Source organism: Camelus ferus, chromosome 6 (assembly GCF_009834535.1).
Source record: "Camelus ferus isolate YT-003-E chromosome 6, BCGSAC_Cfer_1.0, whole genome shotgun sequence".
Taxonomy (NCBI): Eukaryota; Metazoa; Chordata; class Mammalia; order Artiodactyla; family Camelidae; genus Camelus; species Camelus ferus.
This window is the reverse complement of record NC_045701.1, coordinates 91,645,020-91,661,800: the sequence shown is the minus strand read 5'-3', so window position 1 is coordinate 91,661,800 and position 16,781 is coordinate 91,645,020. Positions and strand designations below refer to the sequence as shown.

The 16,781-nt window shown below is 47.1% G+C and overlaps 1 protein-coding gene across 1 annotated transcript in view; it reads right to left on the bottom strand.

Annotated features, from left to right (window-relative positions):
• Positions 1-1,819: 1,819 nt before the first annotated feature.
• Positions 1,820-16,781, bottom strand: part of RCOR1 (REST corepressor 1) — a 105,772-nt gene continuing 90,810 nt past the window's right edge. The window contains 5 exon segments of the mRNA XM_032482720.1: positions 1,820-4,919; positions 7,922-8,151; positions 8,758-8,815; positions 9,052-9,129; positions 14,496-14,690. Coding sequence (XP_032338611.1) covers positions 4,878-4,919; positions 7,922-8,151; positions 8,758-8,815; positions 9,052-9,129; positions 14,496-14,690 — 603 coding nt within the window. The 3' untranslated portion in view covers positions 1,820-4,877.

The following is a 16,781-nucleotide window of genomic DNA, read 5'->3' as shown; positions in this document are numbered from 1 at the left end:
CAGGGTCCAGGCTGGGGCACCTGCGCCCCCCGTTCTGTTCTAGAAGCACTTCCTTAAGGCACACGTGGAGGTCTCCCAGCCTTCAATGTCCCGTCCTGGGGGTCACCTCAGGTCCTGTCCAAGTGGGCAGGGCCTTCTCTTCAGCAACACTGGGCATGCTCTCTGGTGACAGTGCTGTAACTGAGTCCACCAGGCAAGGAACTCCGACAAAACAAGTGCCACGTACACCCCTCTACACGATGCAGTCGCACCCAGAGAGCGAACCCACCTGTGGATTTTAAAAGTGGGAGGCAGTGCCAGATTCGGAGAAGCATGATCTAACCAAACCCTACATCCCAGCTAAGGGACCACAGAGACGGATGGCACGGGCGCCCGACATGCTCTTCCTGTTACTCGGCGGTGCTGAGATTGGGGCTGTGTCCGCTCGGGGCTGACCAGAGGCAACCAGCGCGGTGGTCCTGCCGCTTCACTGCACGGTCCGGGGCTGTGCGGGGGCCAGCACCCCGGTGTCTGAGCCCGGTCGAGCTAAGAGAGAAATTAGTCATGGGGAAACATTCCTCTCACTGAACCCATCCATTTAAGCCCTCGACTACTGCAAACTCTGCAAACGCACATTATTTCAATTTGACCCCAACCATAAGACCACCATATATATTATAAGATAACAATGTAGTTCAGCTTGCGCTAAAGGCGACAGCGCCCCGGCTGCGCCCCCACCAGGTGGTTCAGACACTAAGAACCCCAAGGCCCGGTGCAAAGGGCAGGGAAAAACCCACTTTATGCTGGGGTGGGGTATTGCTTTGATGGAGAATGGAGGGTCAGAAATTCTTTTGTTTCATATTTTATTACATCAATGGCTTGAAAATTTTTATTTAACTTCAGCAAATACTGGAAATAGAAAAATGAATTCTGCAGAATTTCACAAATAAATTTTTCAATCTCTACTAACAAATGTTATCATTCAATGGCTAAGCAATTATAATGCTATGAACATTCACAATGAATGTGCTGAAATAGAAAACAGGCAAAAAGAGACATTAAAATATTACTTACAACAGCATTATTACAACGTATTTTCTTTAAAATTCCAACATGGATTTTTATCACTTCAAAAGATATACAGCATTTCCATTATATTTGCAAACTTAACCTTATACATCTTTTAAAATCTTGGAAAAATTTTAAGCAGTCTAAAAAAGCACTTAGCAAAGTTGTAAGTGTACATAATGGAACCCTATCCACTCCAGCATAACCCTTAGTCTTAGCAGAAGGCGGCTGTAAACACTCCTCACCATACAACATGCATAGACAATACTGACCTTCCTTCCCAACTGTCACGTGACTGCAAATTGTGCTTTACGATAATTAGGAAAAGCCGCAGAGATCCAGGGAGTGGCAGAAAGAGTATTTGTTTTTGAGCATTGCACAACACCACTAGATTCAAATTAGCTAACTACCTTGAATCAACTTGAGGCAAAATTTCACTGGATATTAAAAGCTTGACTCCTGGGTCACTTGATTTAGAAACAGGCTAGATAAGAGAACGGAGGCTCTCACAGAGCTGGTCCATCTGTCCTTTGCTCACAGATCAGGGATCCAGTTAGTGTAATGCACGGGTTGGCTTATTTTTGGTATGCAGTTATACCAAGAGTACATCTGATATTCAGAAAGACAAAAACAGGACAGAGTTGAAATTTAAAGTGACAATGAGCACACTCAGAGTGGTGTGATATTTGAGAAAACTTTACATACACAGAAAACAACTGCTTCATTAGTCCACCACAGAAAGCTCTTAAAACTCAACTGTTTCTCTTTTTCATTTTTTGATTAGAAGTTTATGACCATCAAAGGGTCCGACAGGTTAAAAACTATCCAGAGCCATCCTGAGGAACTGGTGTCCGGGGGGCACGAACGCACCGAACGGTGCAGCCGGGGTGGGCGGGGCCGCCCCAGCACCCAGCTCGCAGCCGCCACTCGTCTCATCAGCGCGGCTGGGGCCTGGCTGCTTCCTGGTTAAAAGAGCCATCTTACAGAACCCATCACTGTTTCAGACCAGTCACCACAATATTCAAGTAACAAGGTGTTTAAATGAGTAAGTGAAAAAACCTTTTACCTGACACTTCACACATCTATATAAAATTAAATAAAACAAACTTTTAATGCATATGCAATACAATTTGTATCTTTCAGGATTTCTAAACTAAAAGTTAAACTATCATTTGCTTCAATGGTACTATATTCTGCACAATAACTTATACTTAGGAGACATTTTCCACAAAAAAATATATATAATTATGACATTCACATTGATAATTTTTAAGAAGACACTGCATCAGAAGCAGCTGTCACTGTGGACCTTACACGTCCAACACAACCTGCTGATGCACCCAAGTCTTGATATGTTAAAAAGGGTCTTCCCTTAAATAAGACCACATCACTCAGCTTCTAAAGCTAAGTGACTTCTTGCATTTATGTCATCGCAAAGACAGTGTAATGAAGCAGTTTAAAACACAGTGCTACCTTACGCATGGAACTACACCGGTGGTGGTCAGGCCGAGACAGCTCTTCTTCCCTTCTGGCCGGGGAAAACGACACGCCCCTTCCCCGTGGAGAGGAAGCCAGAACTCAGCCGCTGTGACCCCAAGTGTGCCAGCACAGTGACCCTTCGGGACTGGAGACCACTTGGTACCAGGAACCAGGGAAGGGGACAGAGCACAGCACAGACAGAGGCCCGGCAGAGCCGGTGTGCCTGCCACGCAGCACAGGAACCGGCATCAAGCCTGCAAGCGCTGCCACACGGACTGATTCTTAAGGAAAACAGCCTGGGGGTGAAGCGGTGAACTGCCACGGCAGCAAAGTGCCTACCGCTCCCGCCAGGGGGACGGCGGTCTGGGGGAGAAGTGAGGAGATGAGCTTCAGATCAGGCCTAGGGTCCCCTTCGAGCCACGTGCAAACTTGTGCCACCTCCTCCCCAGGTTTTGCCTACCAGTGTCCAATTACGCAGCAGGCTTAGGACAAAAACAAGACCCCGAGGCGGTTACTAGTGTCGTCAAGCGGGGTGCACTGTGACTGGTGCTGCTCCTCACCTGCTCTCCCCCGCCCCGCAGGCGCCCGAGCACCGGGACAGGACAAAACTGGCCAAGTCCCAACTTATTCTTTTGAATGACCTTTCTCCAGATTTCTAAGAAAAGAAGTACAATTCCAAACAATCTAGGTTTCTTGCTGACCCTTCCTAAAGAGAAAATCAGCTAACCAAAAAAGACAAAAAAAGGAGGAAAAAAAAAAAAAAAAGCAAGGTGCTTGGGATTCAAAACACATCAAATTTAATTGCATATTTCAAATTCTTAAGAATCCTGTTTATGCCTTAAAGCATCCGCATTCTTTTTCTTTTTGGTATTAAAAGTACGAAAAATATTTAATTGATGCAAAAAACAACAACAAAAGCTCCTTTGACGTATTTAGTGCAGGCTGAACTGACTGTGGAGTGAGGACCGGGTCACGTGAGAACGCAGTGTGACAGTCTACAGCCCTCAACCCCTCAGGAAGTCCACGGTGGTCTGGCAACACAACAGAAGCGATTCTGGAAGTTTCAGAACATTTATTAGACATTTTTACTTGTTCCCAGTCCAACCCAAAGGCATTACATACCACTTTGGAGATTGTTTCTTTCCATCTTGGTCTCACTAGAACCAATAAACTGACACTTCTGTCCTGGACTGTAATGTTAGAAGAGAGGGTGGCGTTCATGTGCTCACACCAGTGTCTGAAGGACAGAGGCCAGCATGGAGTGACAGGTGGAAGGCCAGGCACACCAAGAGGATGGGGAACAAATGCACAGCTTTCATAAAACCACCACCAGCTGTTCTAACACCTTCATCACTGCGCTAACCTGACGTTTAAAATCCGTGTTCTGTCAAGAATCTGCAGCAAGTTCTCCCCTGTCTCCTAATCTCAATGATGTCATCTTTGGCAAGCAATAAACCTTAAAGAAGAAATAAGACACTAAAACAGAAAAAAGGGCTGATAACATGGTTGCCAAAAGGAGAAGGCACCAATTCCAAATGTACAAGCACCAGGTACAGTGGTACAGACCAGATCTCTTGGAGCTGGGGGTGGGGGCGGGGGGTCAGGAAAAGATGGGGTGGCGCCCATCCTGGGATGACAATGCTGAGAGCTGAAGGCAGAGTGTTGAGGTCCACGTTCCCTTTAAGCTACAGTGTCCAAGGACAGTCACTGTGGGTGAGCTTTCTACCACTCGGAGAGGGGGAAGGAAGAGATTTAAGCCAACTAAATTTATAAACCATAATTATACCTACATCTAGGGAAACGTGAGTTGTATCAGGACGTTTGGCACAACAGAGGTTATAATGCAGGATGCCAATATGCTCTGATTCCCAAAGAAGCATGACACCACTTAGGTGGATGCCTCAGAAAAGGACAAGGGGCACTCTCTAGAAGGCCAACAGGGTCAGTTACTGAAATGATACTATGCACAAAGTAGAGATTGCAGGCCATGCAGGAACGGAGTCGTGCCTTCGGAGTCGACTACCTGTTCTGAAGCTGCTGAAGGGGCCCAGGCGCTTCGACCGAGGCGGCGGTCCCCAGGTCCCCAGAGTGGCAGGAGGCTGCAGGCACGGGAGTCCCCAGCACTCAGGCAGAGTGAGTGAGAGGTGCGGCAGAGCTCTCTGGGGAGTGGCGCCAAAGTGGAGGGACGAGCAAAGAATTAAGGCAGATGGAGCACAGGACTGGAAGTGTATGCCTTTTTTGGTAATAGCTGCTTGTCCACGAAGATGTGATGCAGATGGCTAGGGGACGTCTTGTAATACCTGAATCCTGGACAGTCGTCCATACCAAGTGCTCAAAGCTACCGGAGTTTCTCATGAGGCAGATGCGTATCTGACATCAAGAACAGGAGCAACCTGAGAGGAGGAGGAGAAAACAGAATCAGAGAGCAGGTAACACGTGCAGAAAGCGGGAGGGGTGTGGGGAGGCCCCCTCCCCGTCCTGCAAACACCTCAGGGCAGGGCCCCTGCGGGGTGGAGGCGGCTGCGCCCAGGGCGGGGCAGGAGCATGGCCTCTGCTCAGTCCTGGCCCTGCCACTTCCCAGCTGCGGGTCCTTGGATGAGTCATCATTTCTTCCTGAGCTTCAGTTTCCTTGTCAGCAGAATGTACACAGTAACGATGCCTACTTCACAGGATGAAATAAAACCCCCTGAAAGGGCACCCTGGCACCGCACCTGGCAGACAACGCTCAGGTGTGGCAGCACTGGCGGGAGGGACGCCGCACACCTGCCCCACACCTGCTGGGGAACAGGAGACACCTGGGATCACAGGGTCTTCATAGCCTTTCTTGACCCCCCTCACTTTTCAAGACTGACCCCCGGACCCAAACCTGACAGTCATCCGGCATCCCAGAGCCCACTGCTGCCCTCCGGCTGTCTCACTACCAAGGAAACAACAGCTAAGAGTCCATAGCCTGCAAACAGAACAGCTGTGTCTTCAGGTGAAATCCCACTTGCGAGAACTGCTGTTAGTCAACCCAGGAGGCTTCCTAGTACAGTCATTCTGCAGTTTCAGGTGAGAGTCTTCACCTCCCATCCAGTCATCTTCAGCATCTCACTGTGCCTTCCCGACTCCCACTGTACTCCATCCGTGGCCACCCCAGAGGACGCTGAGTCTCAAAAGCTCAACCCTCTTGGGCTACTCTCCCTCTCTGGCTCTGAAGGAAACAGGCCTTGGATGACAGACCGCTAGGTTAGCAGAACCAGGGCGCCCCCTCGGTCTGCGCTGCGTGACACAAAACCTGAGGGCAGGCGGGACGCAGCAGGCACCTCTCTGAGCTGCTGACTCCACAGGGGAAACGAGAGGAAACTACAAAGACACTGAGTCCTGAGCTCTGATGAACAGACAATTAGCCCATTCCCTTAGGCCCTTGGTGGACCAGAGAAGCAGCTGGTCCTTACAGATTAATTTCCTTCTGCAAACTAACATATGAAGAACAGAAAACCAGGGTGGTGGGGCAGGAGGGCTGGTGCTGTAAGCAGCACAGAAAGAAAGGGACAAAGAAAAGGAAACACAGGCGTGCACGTGTGTGTGCGCGCGTGCGTGAGAGACAGACAGACAAGAGTTGTTAACTGACTAAAAAAGTGAAAAAATTTTCAAGGTGATAAAAAGAGTATACATTCAAGTTAAGTTAGCTAATTCCATTCCTTCCAAAGAGAAGGCTGGGTAAACAGACACACAGGGGATGGGAAGGCCTGCTGCTCGGTGGGGGTCAGCACCCCTGCCCTGCTACCAGAGGCTGGGGAGGAAGGTACAGGGGCGCTCTGATGTGCAAGCAACATGGTAAGTGGGCCACCAAGGATGGACCTTCTGGACTAACAAGAAAGGGGGAAACGTTAGCTCGCTTATCTCAGGCAGTAAATGAACCAGGCATAAGAAAATGCAGAAAGGTGGCTGCGAAGAGTTGGCATCATGGTGGTGATGACTCCTGGTCCTAAACATACCAGCACTGTTTCTCTCCTAACCCTGCCTGCGTGGGCTCTCATTACATCTGAAGAGAGAGGAGACCACAGTGTCCTATTATTTCTGCTTCTAGGACTTAAGTTGGAAAACACATGTTGAAGGGAGCTTTCACTCTTGCACATTCTAATGTTCCTTCCCCAGTGATCCTGTTTTTTCAAAGCTGCCTAAATTGAGTCCAAGACTTCAGGGAAGTTAATTTGTTGCTAAAGGGGCAACCAGCACTCAGACAAAACCACTGCGGAAAGAGGAAACCCCTGTGTCTTGCTAACATGCTACCACATCCCAGGGTTGCAGGCTGGGCAGGCCCTGCCCGAGTGTAACTCCGGGAACCACTGGCATAGTCAGATTTTGTACACTGACTACAAAGATTTTCTGGTAGAAGGCTCTAAAGAGTCTAATTCTAGCAAAATCAGTGTGTTTCAACACTCTTCTGACAGATGCAGGTGTCCTGAGGCCCTTTTCCAGGCTGGCACGGAGGCACTGCGCGGACTGGCGGAGCCCCGCCTGGCGGGGGGGGGGGGGGGTGTCTTCCTCACAAGGCACTCCCAGGCCCCGGTCAGCAGGGGTCTCCCTCCTGACCTGCTTCTACAGACTGGGGCTTAGAGCAAACTGACAGCACAGACAATATAAAAGAGGTGATTTCAAATCATTCCTGCCCGGTTTGGGGAGTTAATCCTTAAATCACCATGTCAATGAACAAATTCAAATGCAAAGTGAACGGCTATTAACTCTTACCTGCCCAGCCCTGTGGAGCACGCAGGCCAGGCTAGACAGGGACCTGGCCGGCAACCCTGTCACAGGAAGCAGGGAGGCAGGAGACGGGTCCCGCAGCCTCAGTCATCTCCCTCCCTAATCCGTGCTAACTGGGCTGATGAAGTCAGCGTAGCCACCCAGGAGATTCTGAAGTTCCAGCCAGCCTCAGGCCCGGCAACCCCGAGCAGCCAGCAGCAGGGCTCTGGAACTGGACAGCCGAGAGACCTGGAGCTCCCGGTGCGCCAGCTGTGAGGGCCCACCAGGAAATTCACTAACCTCACAATGAGACGACATCACATTTACAGGACTGAACTTTACTGATACTCAAGGCATTTCTAACTTTATGTTTCACGGCGGGAACTTTACTATACTTAGGAAAATACTGGTAATGTGAAATATTCAGTGGCTGGAGGAAACCAGGACGCAATTAAGAATTTGTCCAGGAATTAAAATGTGAATAATACACGTAGTGTCCCAAAACTGACTGCCGACAACACATGTTAGAGCAAACTGACAACAGGTCAAAGTCACATTACTGACACAGCTGAAACCCAGAAGTGTCCCTGCAGCTGAGAAAGGCCGTCAGGACCCGCGTGCTGACCACCAGCCTGGCAGAGAAGAGCTCACGTGGTCTCAAACTTACCTCGTCTTCCTCTTCAGGCATCTTGATGGGATTATCTGGGGACTTCACAGGTTTCTGGTTACTGGGTCCATTGGTTTCTTCTTTCCCATGTTCTGCCTCCCATTCTTGCAAAACTTCATCTATGTTGAAGCGGCGTCGATAATTTACAAAAAAGTTTTTCACCTGTACCACTGATTTGTTCCCAATGACATCTGAGATTGCCTGAAAATCTCGGCCGTATTTCCTGATGGCTAAGGATATAAGAAAGCATTTTTTTCAATACAAGAGAAAAACAATTCAAAGCCACACACACAGTTGAGACTTAATCCTTATCCAGGTAAGAAAACACAGGCTTTTAATAGCAGGCACTGTCTCAGAGCAGTGCACCAGTGGGAGGGAGAGAGCTCAGTGCCAATGACTGACCACGAGCCTGCCCCTTCTCATCACATGACCCACGGTGACTTGTCAGCCAGCTATGACCCCAGGCTGTGGACAGTCTGTATTCGCCCTTCCAGGGTCCCCAGGGCCAGAACATCTCCAATCTCACAACCCCAGCACTCAATCTGTGTTTTCTGACTACTCAGAATCCAACAAACAAACAGCTGCTAACGTGAAATACTCGCACCTCCAGACACTGAGGCTTCCAGATGAATTTTTAAATCTCGTGAGACAACAGGAAAGGAAAAAAGTTAAAGCCCAAAAGGGAATGCAGTAATTTGGCTAAAATGAGGTCCATGAGAAGAATGTAACCCTCCATGACCGTTTCAACATGGTGTCATGCTGGGAGCAGGACGGGGCTAGCTCTTCCCTAAAAGCAGCACGGGCCCGCAGCTCCTTCTAAGAGACTGTGTGCGTACCTTGCACGGCGAGAAGCTGCTCCTCCGTGGTCCACCGGGCGTTGCACTTCTGAGCGACCTGGGAGCCAAAGGAGCCGCGTTAGCACGCAGCACTGGACACCAGCGTGTCCTCAGGAGGGCTAACGGGTCTTCTCCTCGCATCAGAATTTGAACATCAACCAGATTTATAAAATTATGCCTATACTTCTCCTTCTAAGAGATGTGTATTACAGATGTATTACACAGATAGCAAATTCTTAAACACATAAAAGTGTGTGGGGTATGACTTCAAAGATGATGTTAACATAATCCTACCTCTGGAAGTCGATATGATTCTATTCCACCATCAAGTTTCTCTTTGAGGGCACTGTTCGTCTGTTTAATGTTCTGAATCTAAGAAAGAGAAGGTTTTCATTTTAAAAATGAAAAACTTGTATAAAGGTATGAAAAGAAAACAGAACTAAGAAAGCCAAAAGAAACAAAAAACCAAGAGGGAAAGGTCCCTGACGTGCAGTGGAGCCACGGTCTGAGGTCCCCACAGCACCTCCGAGAGCATCTAACTGGATGTTTAGCTGACTTGCTCAGGGCACCAGACAAGGGACGACACAACCAAGAAGGAAGGGATGGTGGTAAAACAGCCCTGTGTACACAACCCTGTTCCTCCACTTCCTACCAGGTGACGCCTAAGTGACAGAATGCATGTCTGGGGTCTGACACACAAGATAGGTGATGTCTGGCCCCCACCAGGGCCAGGCTGGGCAGGGAAGGCAGAGTGAAGACAGAAGAGGCACAGGGCTCGGGCGAGTCTCACAGAGCCTAAGCCACACACTACGGTAGGCAGCCACCCACCTTGCAGGCTTCTTTAAAGGGGAGAAAAAAGAAAGCAGTATGTCAGTTTTCCATCACCCTAATTTTGAGCACCTGTAGCGTCTTCATTTTCTCCAAATTATCTTTTCCACATTCTTGCTTTGACACAACAGACCTAATCTTTCACCACCCTGGCCTAATCAAAACAAAGACACAATCAGCACCAAGCACGCAGTCAATCCGCGGCCGCTCCCAAATTCCGTAAGGACTGGGAACAGGCCGGGTGGCTGAGGAGGACCCTTCCCGCAGGGGCGCCCCTGTGCCAAGCACTGGGGGACTCGGGCTCCGCCAGTGTTCATTTCTAGTAGTCACTTGAGCAAATAAGAAAGCAAGAGGAGGAATAGGTTCATTTTCCCAAGTCAACCATCAAAGACACTCATGAGCAGAAAGTGCCCCTGAAAGCAGAAATCTTACGAAGTGAATGAAGAAAAAGGCAGGAATTTCAGAGGTAGGGAGGGGGTGGGCGGTGAGTGGGGATGGTGGTGAAGGATACCATCATATGGACACTTTTAAACAATTCTCTGTCTTAAAAAAAAACTTTTTATAGATACACAATTCTTAAAAACTCCACTTCCAAGTATTTACATTTCACAGAATTCCAGTTGCACACATCCTTTCCTCCTATGTTTTACTTCTTCTAGAAGGTTTAAAAGGGAGGGGAGTGCATGCAGGAAAAATTTTCCATGCTATGGGACAGGTGGCCAAGTACATAAGACCAGAAACTGAGCCTGCTGGCCACTGATGAGGGCCTCAAAGCCCCCCAGAAATGCAGCCTATGCCAAGTCTTTCTGAATCGATGCCACAGCAGAACATAAAAACAGAAAAGAAAAATCTCAGACACGTGCACAAAATTTACAGTAAAACCATAAACCAGGACCCTGCTTTAGTGAAATTGTAGTTTACTTTATTTTGAAAAGGCACAAATCAGAAAATACTTGAAATTCACTCACAATAAGTTCTCAGGAAAGTAATTCCAAGCGCTCAGACCAGCATTACCTAACAGCACTCCCTCTGATGATAAAAATACTCTAAAGCTGTGCTGCTTGATACAGGAGCCACTAGCCACGTGTTGCCAAGAAGCACTTAACACGTGGTTTATTCAACTGAGGAATCAAAATTTTAAATTTTTTTATTTTAATTAATCCAAACTTAATTTAAATACCACACATGGCCGCTGGTTACCATACAGAACAGCAGCATCTTGGACTCCTCCTGCTCAGAGTTCTCAGTTACCAACAACCCATAAAATATTGCAAGGCACTCAGATTATGTTCCCTGAACTCTCCATAGGCTCAAAACTAGGCCTAGAAACTTCCAACACGGAATCAGCAAGTTCTCAGAAGTCAGGGGTCTAGAACACTACACGTCCCCAAGCATTCCTGTTACTACGTGACTATTCATTCCAGCTGGTCATTTATAACATGTGGTACAAAACAGAGTGTATACACACCCTGCATTGGGATTGTGTAAAAAGCATTTTGTCCTTTAAGTCAATGGAAGCACAGAGACTGAATGAACGGCCACAAGGCAAAACACCCGCGAATTCTGAACCAGAAGTTTGCTCTCAAGTCTCACTTACCTGCATGTCCGCTTCTAGTCATTTTCCAAATTAGAAATGTCCAAGTCTTTACTAGTCAGAACAAGAACAGGGCTCAGCGGCCAGCATCATGCCAGTGGAAAGGAAGCCAGAGTGGCAACAAGATGGGTGAGAAACAGGACACCAAGTAATCGGCATTTAAGGAAAAAAAACTAGAAAAGCAGTTGACTTGTCCTGCAGCTCACCGGGAGCGCCCTGTTGAACATGGCTTCTCTGCTCTCCTCTGCTGAGCGTCAGTGACTCCTCTGCTGTCAGGCCTTTCACTGGGTCTGCTCAGAAAGACCACTGCGGCAGGTGCGGCCTGCTGGCTGGCCCCGCAGAAACTGCTCCCAGCCCCGTCTCCCAGGCCTCCGACAGCGGCTGGGCCTCCCTCGGGGCTAGGAGGAGCCGGGCTGCTCTGGCACAGTTAGAAGCTCATGGTCAGGGGAAAGCTCTTCCTGCTAAAAGGGACAGAGGGCCAGCTCCGCCTCCGTGCCCTCCGCTCACTGCCCTGACTGCAGATGCAAAGGTGGCAGAATGGCTCCTGTGGCTTCCAACATGAGGCCACAGGCAAGGGGAAAAGCCTAGGAGCCTGGAACTAGCAGGGAAACCCTGAGGGCATCACTTGACAGACAAAGTGACACCAGCAGCCTCTCATGCTGGAATTTCTTGCTATTTGATAAAAATAAATCCTTCACTGTTTAAGCTGCTGTGGGTCAGATGGACACTTCCCTGACACACTGCCCCGCCGGGGCCCCAGAGGAAACATCCACATGTGATCGGCCGCCAGGAGCGCGGCTGGCAGCAGCCCTAAGAGGCTGCGGGAGTAACGACCTAGAAAGCCGGGCTCCAGGCCATCTCTCCTCAACAGCTACCTTCAAACAACAAATCTCTGCTCTCGACCCTGCTCTGAACACCACAGGCTCTCTACCTGCCACACTGCAGAGTCCAACCCCTCAGGGAAGAAAGCATCTCTCCCGCCACGTACCGCCCCCAGCAGCAGGCGCGGGGCATGCGCTTGGCGGGGGAGCAGAGGAGGGTGAAAAGGACCAGGCCCCAGCAGAGCGCTCCTGCCGGCAGGGCTCCCGCACGCATCCTATAAGACCAGGCAGGCGAGGATTAATCTCCTCATCTGAAAAGAGGCCCAGGAAGGTTAAGTGATTGTCCTAAGATTAGAATGCAGCTGTGCCGGCGGCCAGGACCAGAAGCCAACCGCCGAGTCCACAGGGCCTGCTGGGTCCTGGTCTGCACCGCGGCCTCCGCGGGGACAGATGGGCCTCAGTCCCCAGTTTCCCCTATCGTCCAGGAAACCACCTTTCAAGGGAACCACCAAGATCAACAAACCAAAAGCAGCAAAAATTACAAGGAAACCACCAGTCCACAATTCCCCTTGAATTTGGGAGGGGGGCGTGATGACCAGAGAAAGAACAGCACTGAGCCCCTGAGCCGACTGGTCAGTTTACACGCACTCTGCAAAATCAGGTTGCAATGATGACCCACTTCTCATACCAGGCACAAATAACTAGGAAAGGGTTAATTTTAAAAACAGTATTCTTTACAAGAGCACCAAACAAGTAGCAAACATCGAGGAATAAAGGAAGTACAAGACGTGTTTGCAGAAACAACAGAACACTGGAAGAAATTAAAGACCTCAGGGGATGTATCATGTTCATGGATCTGAAAATGTTCGTTCTCCATTTTGATCTGTTGAGTAAATACAATCCCAATCAAAATTCTAGCAGAACTGTTTTTCTGGAAATTGAGAAAGTGATTCTAAGTTTCATATGGAAATACAAAGGCCAGGAACAGCCAAGACAGCCCTGGAAGAGTTATACTATCAGCTACCTAGATTCACAGCCTAGGTGCAACTAAGCCCGCGTGGCGCTGGCGAAGAAACAGGCCAAAGGCACCCGAGGGCTCCAAACCTGACCCATACATGTAACGGACAACGGACACCAGAACTAAAGGTCCCACCTCCGCAACAGGGAAAGGCTAGTCTCTGAATAAACAGTCCCTGGTTAACGAGATATCTATATGAAAAGAAGTCTGACCCTACACGTAACCACACACAAAGGAAAACACTGCCAGGCTGACTGAAGATCAGGAGGTAAAAGGCAAAGCTACAGTTAAGTGATGTGTGAGAGCGTCGTCAGGACTTTAGGGGAGGTTCTGAACAGACTCAGAGCACAAGTGATGTGTGAGAGCATTGTCACGACTTTAGGGGAGGTTCTGAACAGACTCACAGAGCACAAACTACAAAAGGCAAGAATGAGAAACCGGACCACCTTAAAATTAAGAATTTCTCCTGAAAAGACACTTCAAAGAGTGAAAAGGAAGGAAGGCCTCAGAACGTGGAAACAGAATTTCCCCACACCCCACCCACAATTCCAGAATAGTGGGCGAAGATGCTGCTGGTGGGTAAAGGCCAGAGATGCAGCTAAACATCATACAACACACAGAACACAGTTCACCCCTCCCCACCAAACAAAGAACTATCCAGCCCCAAACGCCCACAGTGCTACAGTTAGGAAGGCCTGATGTAGCTCAACCACAACTCATCAGCTGGCAGGGCCGCTTTGGAACCCTGTCTGGCATTGTTTTCTAATGCTGGATATAGGCATGTTCTATAGCCCAGCAGTCGCACTCTCAGGTAAGTACCCCACAAAAATGCACACACCATGCACCAAGAGTCATACAGAAGAACGTTCACGTCAACACCATGTGTAACAGTCAGAAATGGGAAACAGCCTGGACGTCCAGTAAAAGTGAAACGGAGGATCTGCCGTGTATTCATACATCAACGAGAGAGAGCAAGAGCTGTGGCTCGGAATTCCATGGATGGGTCTCACGTGCCGAATAAAAGCCAGACACAAAACACACACAGACACACACATACCCTTTATTGTTATGCTTAGATAAACTCCAAAAATGGATACAAATAGTGTATGGCTTTAAAAGTCAGAACAGTGGCCACATCCTCGGAGAAGGCAGGTAAGGGACGAGAGGGGCACAAGCACGTGTGTGCGGCAATGACACACTTCTCCAGCGGAGCAGTGACTGGGGTGGGGGACACGGGCTCTATAGGCAACGCTCCACCTCCTGATCCAGACCCAGTCACCTGCGTGTGCTCACATTATGGAAACATACTGAGATGCATACACATACACACCACCTAAAGTCAGTGGGCCAGTACCTATTAAGGCCTCCCGTCCAACTCCTAAGAAACAGAATGCCCTTCTGAGATCTGTGGAACGAGAGCCCCACGTGCAGGAAGGTAAGACACGCCCAAAGTGCCAGTGAGCTCTTTCACAGGTACCTGTCGCTTGACTGAGACCAGCTCCATGTCCAGCTGTCGCAGCACTGTGGCAGCAGCAGTGGCGTTGGCAGAAACAGCCTCTACATCCTCCTGAGAAAGAAACATTCCTTTTGGAGGTTTCCTCTTTGCTCTGTTTTTGGCTTGTGTACTATGCTTCTCTTTTTTGATCTGAGGAACTGTCTCAGTAGGGGGCACCTGCACGATACACATATTTGATAAATGAGAAACTAAAACCATTAAAATGCCAAATGAACAGTACTAAGCATATTTTCTTAACACAGCTCCAAACAATCTAAGACAAACACCACACTGCACCACAGTTACCACCTACAGACTCGAATACACGGTTAACAGACAAGATCACTGGCCACTGCACTTTGCTAAATGAACCCTTTAAAGTGGATGCCATTTCCTTCCTGCAGATACATCCTGGTCCTAGAAGCCTCTGACAATAAGCACTCCCAGCTTCCTGCAGTAATACAGAAGAAAAACAATCTGTATTCCCTTCCAGTGAGCTTCATGTGTATGAATAAGGAGTTACTTTATTCTAACAGTCCCTAACAATGTAGACAGACACACGGCCACAGAAAGAAAAGAGAAACACGATTCAGCACATGTATAAAGATCCAGTTAAAGCTTTACAGACATTTATAAAAACATAAACTTCAATATGAAACCATGACTTTTTGATACACTTTATTTGATGACACAACTTTTAGGACAACTGTGTAACTTGCTTCAAGAAATATGTGCTGTCATTTTTAAATGCATGACTGCTGCTCATTTTTTTAAAGTGCTTTCTTTAAAATCAAAACCCTTGGAAATGAAATGCAATAAAATGTTGCCAAGGAAAGAGTAACCATTTTAAGAATAAGAAATTTTGGTTAATTGTTCATAATCTCATCGTGTTAGTGTATTAACATTTGCTGATAAAGCTGAAAATATGTTCAGGCTTTTTACTTCATATTTTAAAAGACTGAGGTAAAAAGACCATGCAAACTATGATGGCAGCAATAAGCTCTTGAACAAGTGGTAATGAACAACACATAAAAATATTAATAGGCAATAAACTATGCTCGATAATATTAGTGAGGACCACCTACTGACCATGTGTCTGTTTCAGTAACAATTTGATTCATAAAGAAACTAATATTCAACCATTTTCTGTTTAAATCAGATATTGTGCTATATACCTAAGAATTACAGAAATTAAAATAAATTCAAGCCTCTTCTCTTTCATTTAAAACATTCCACTGAAGAACCTAATAAGTAACAATGCATCACAACGAAGCTTACTAAACACTGCAGGTGCAATCTGATTTCCCAAACAATCTAATTTAGCTAATCCTTAAAACGGTCTTGTTATTTGGGCACTCATATGAATTATCCAGAAAGAATTACTGGCTTCCTACTTGATAAAACTGATCATACCAAAAGAAGCCTTAAAATTATATCTAGAACACTTTGACACAGTTCAACTTCCAGAAATTAATTCTAATGAAAAAAGTTAAGTGCACAAATATGTAGTTATAAGACCAGCATTTCAGCATTATTTATAACAGCAAAAGCCAAGGGGGAGAAGTCTGTAAAAACCTGTGTAAGATTAATTAACTCAGTTATGAAAGATCTGTATGATGGCATAACATACAGCTATGCATACAAATATATTTGACATAAAAATACGCTCATGGTAGAGTAAATTGATTTGTTTTGTTTTTGTTTGGTTGTTTTTTTTTTTAAGGGGGATAATTAGGTTTATTTATTTATCTTTAGAGGAGGTGCTAGGGATTAAACCCAGGAACTTGTGCGTGCTAAGCATGTGCTCTACCATATCCCCCACGGTAGAGTAAATTTAAAAGGTTATAAAAATTATATATTAAGATCCCATTTAATATTTTTTAAGAGTATAGATTCAGAATTATGTATAAAGGCATATATACTTACAGAGGTCATCTGGAAAGAGTCCCCAAATGTTAACAGTGGTTACGAGAGATGATACTACAAATCATTTTATTTAGCTACATTTCCTACTTGTCTACAGAAAGCACATATTATTGGTATAATTTTAAAGTAAGGTACGTCTAGTCCTTTTTGTTTTCCATTCCTAAAATAGCTGTTCTCATACTTTAGACTCTTCTGAGATAGAGAAGCCTTTGAGATTTTACTAAAACTAAAGACTCTGCCTTTAGAAAAACGTGTGAACACAAGTCGCAGCCACGCTGGCATTCAGTGCACCAGCCTGAACTGAGGGGCTGACGGGCACTGGATAGGCTAAGGACCTCTTTC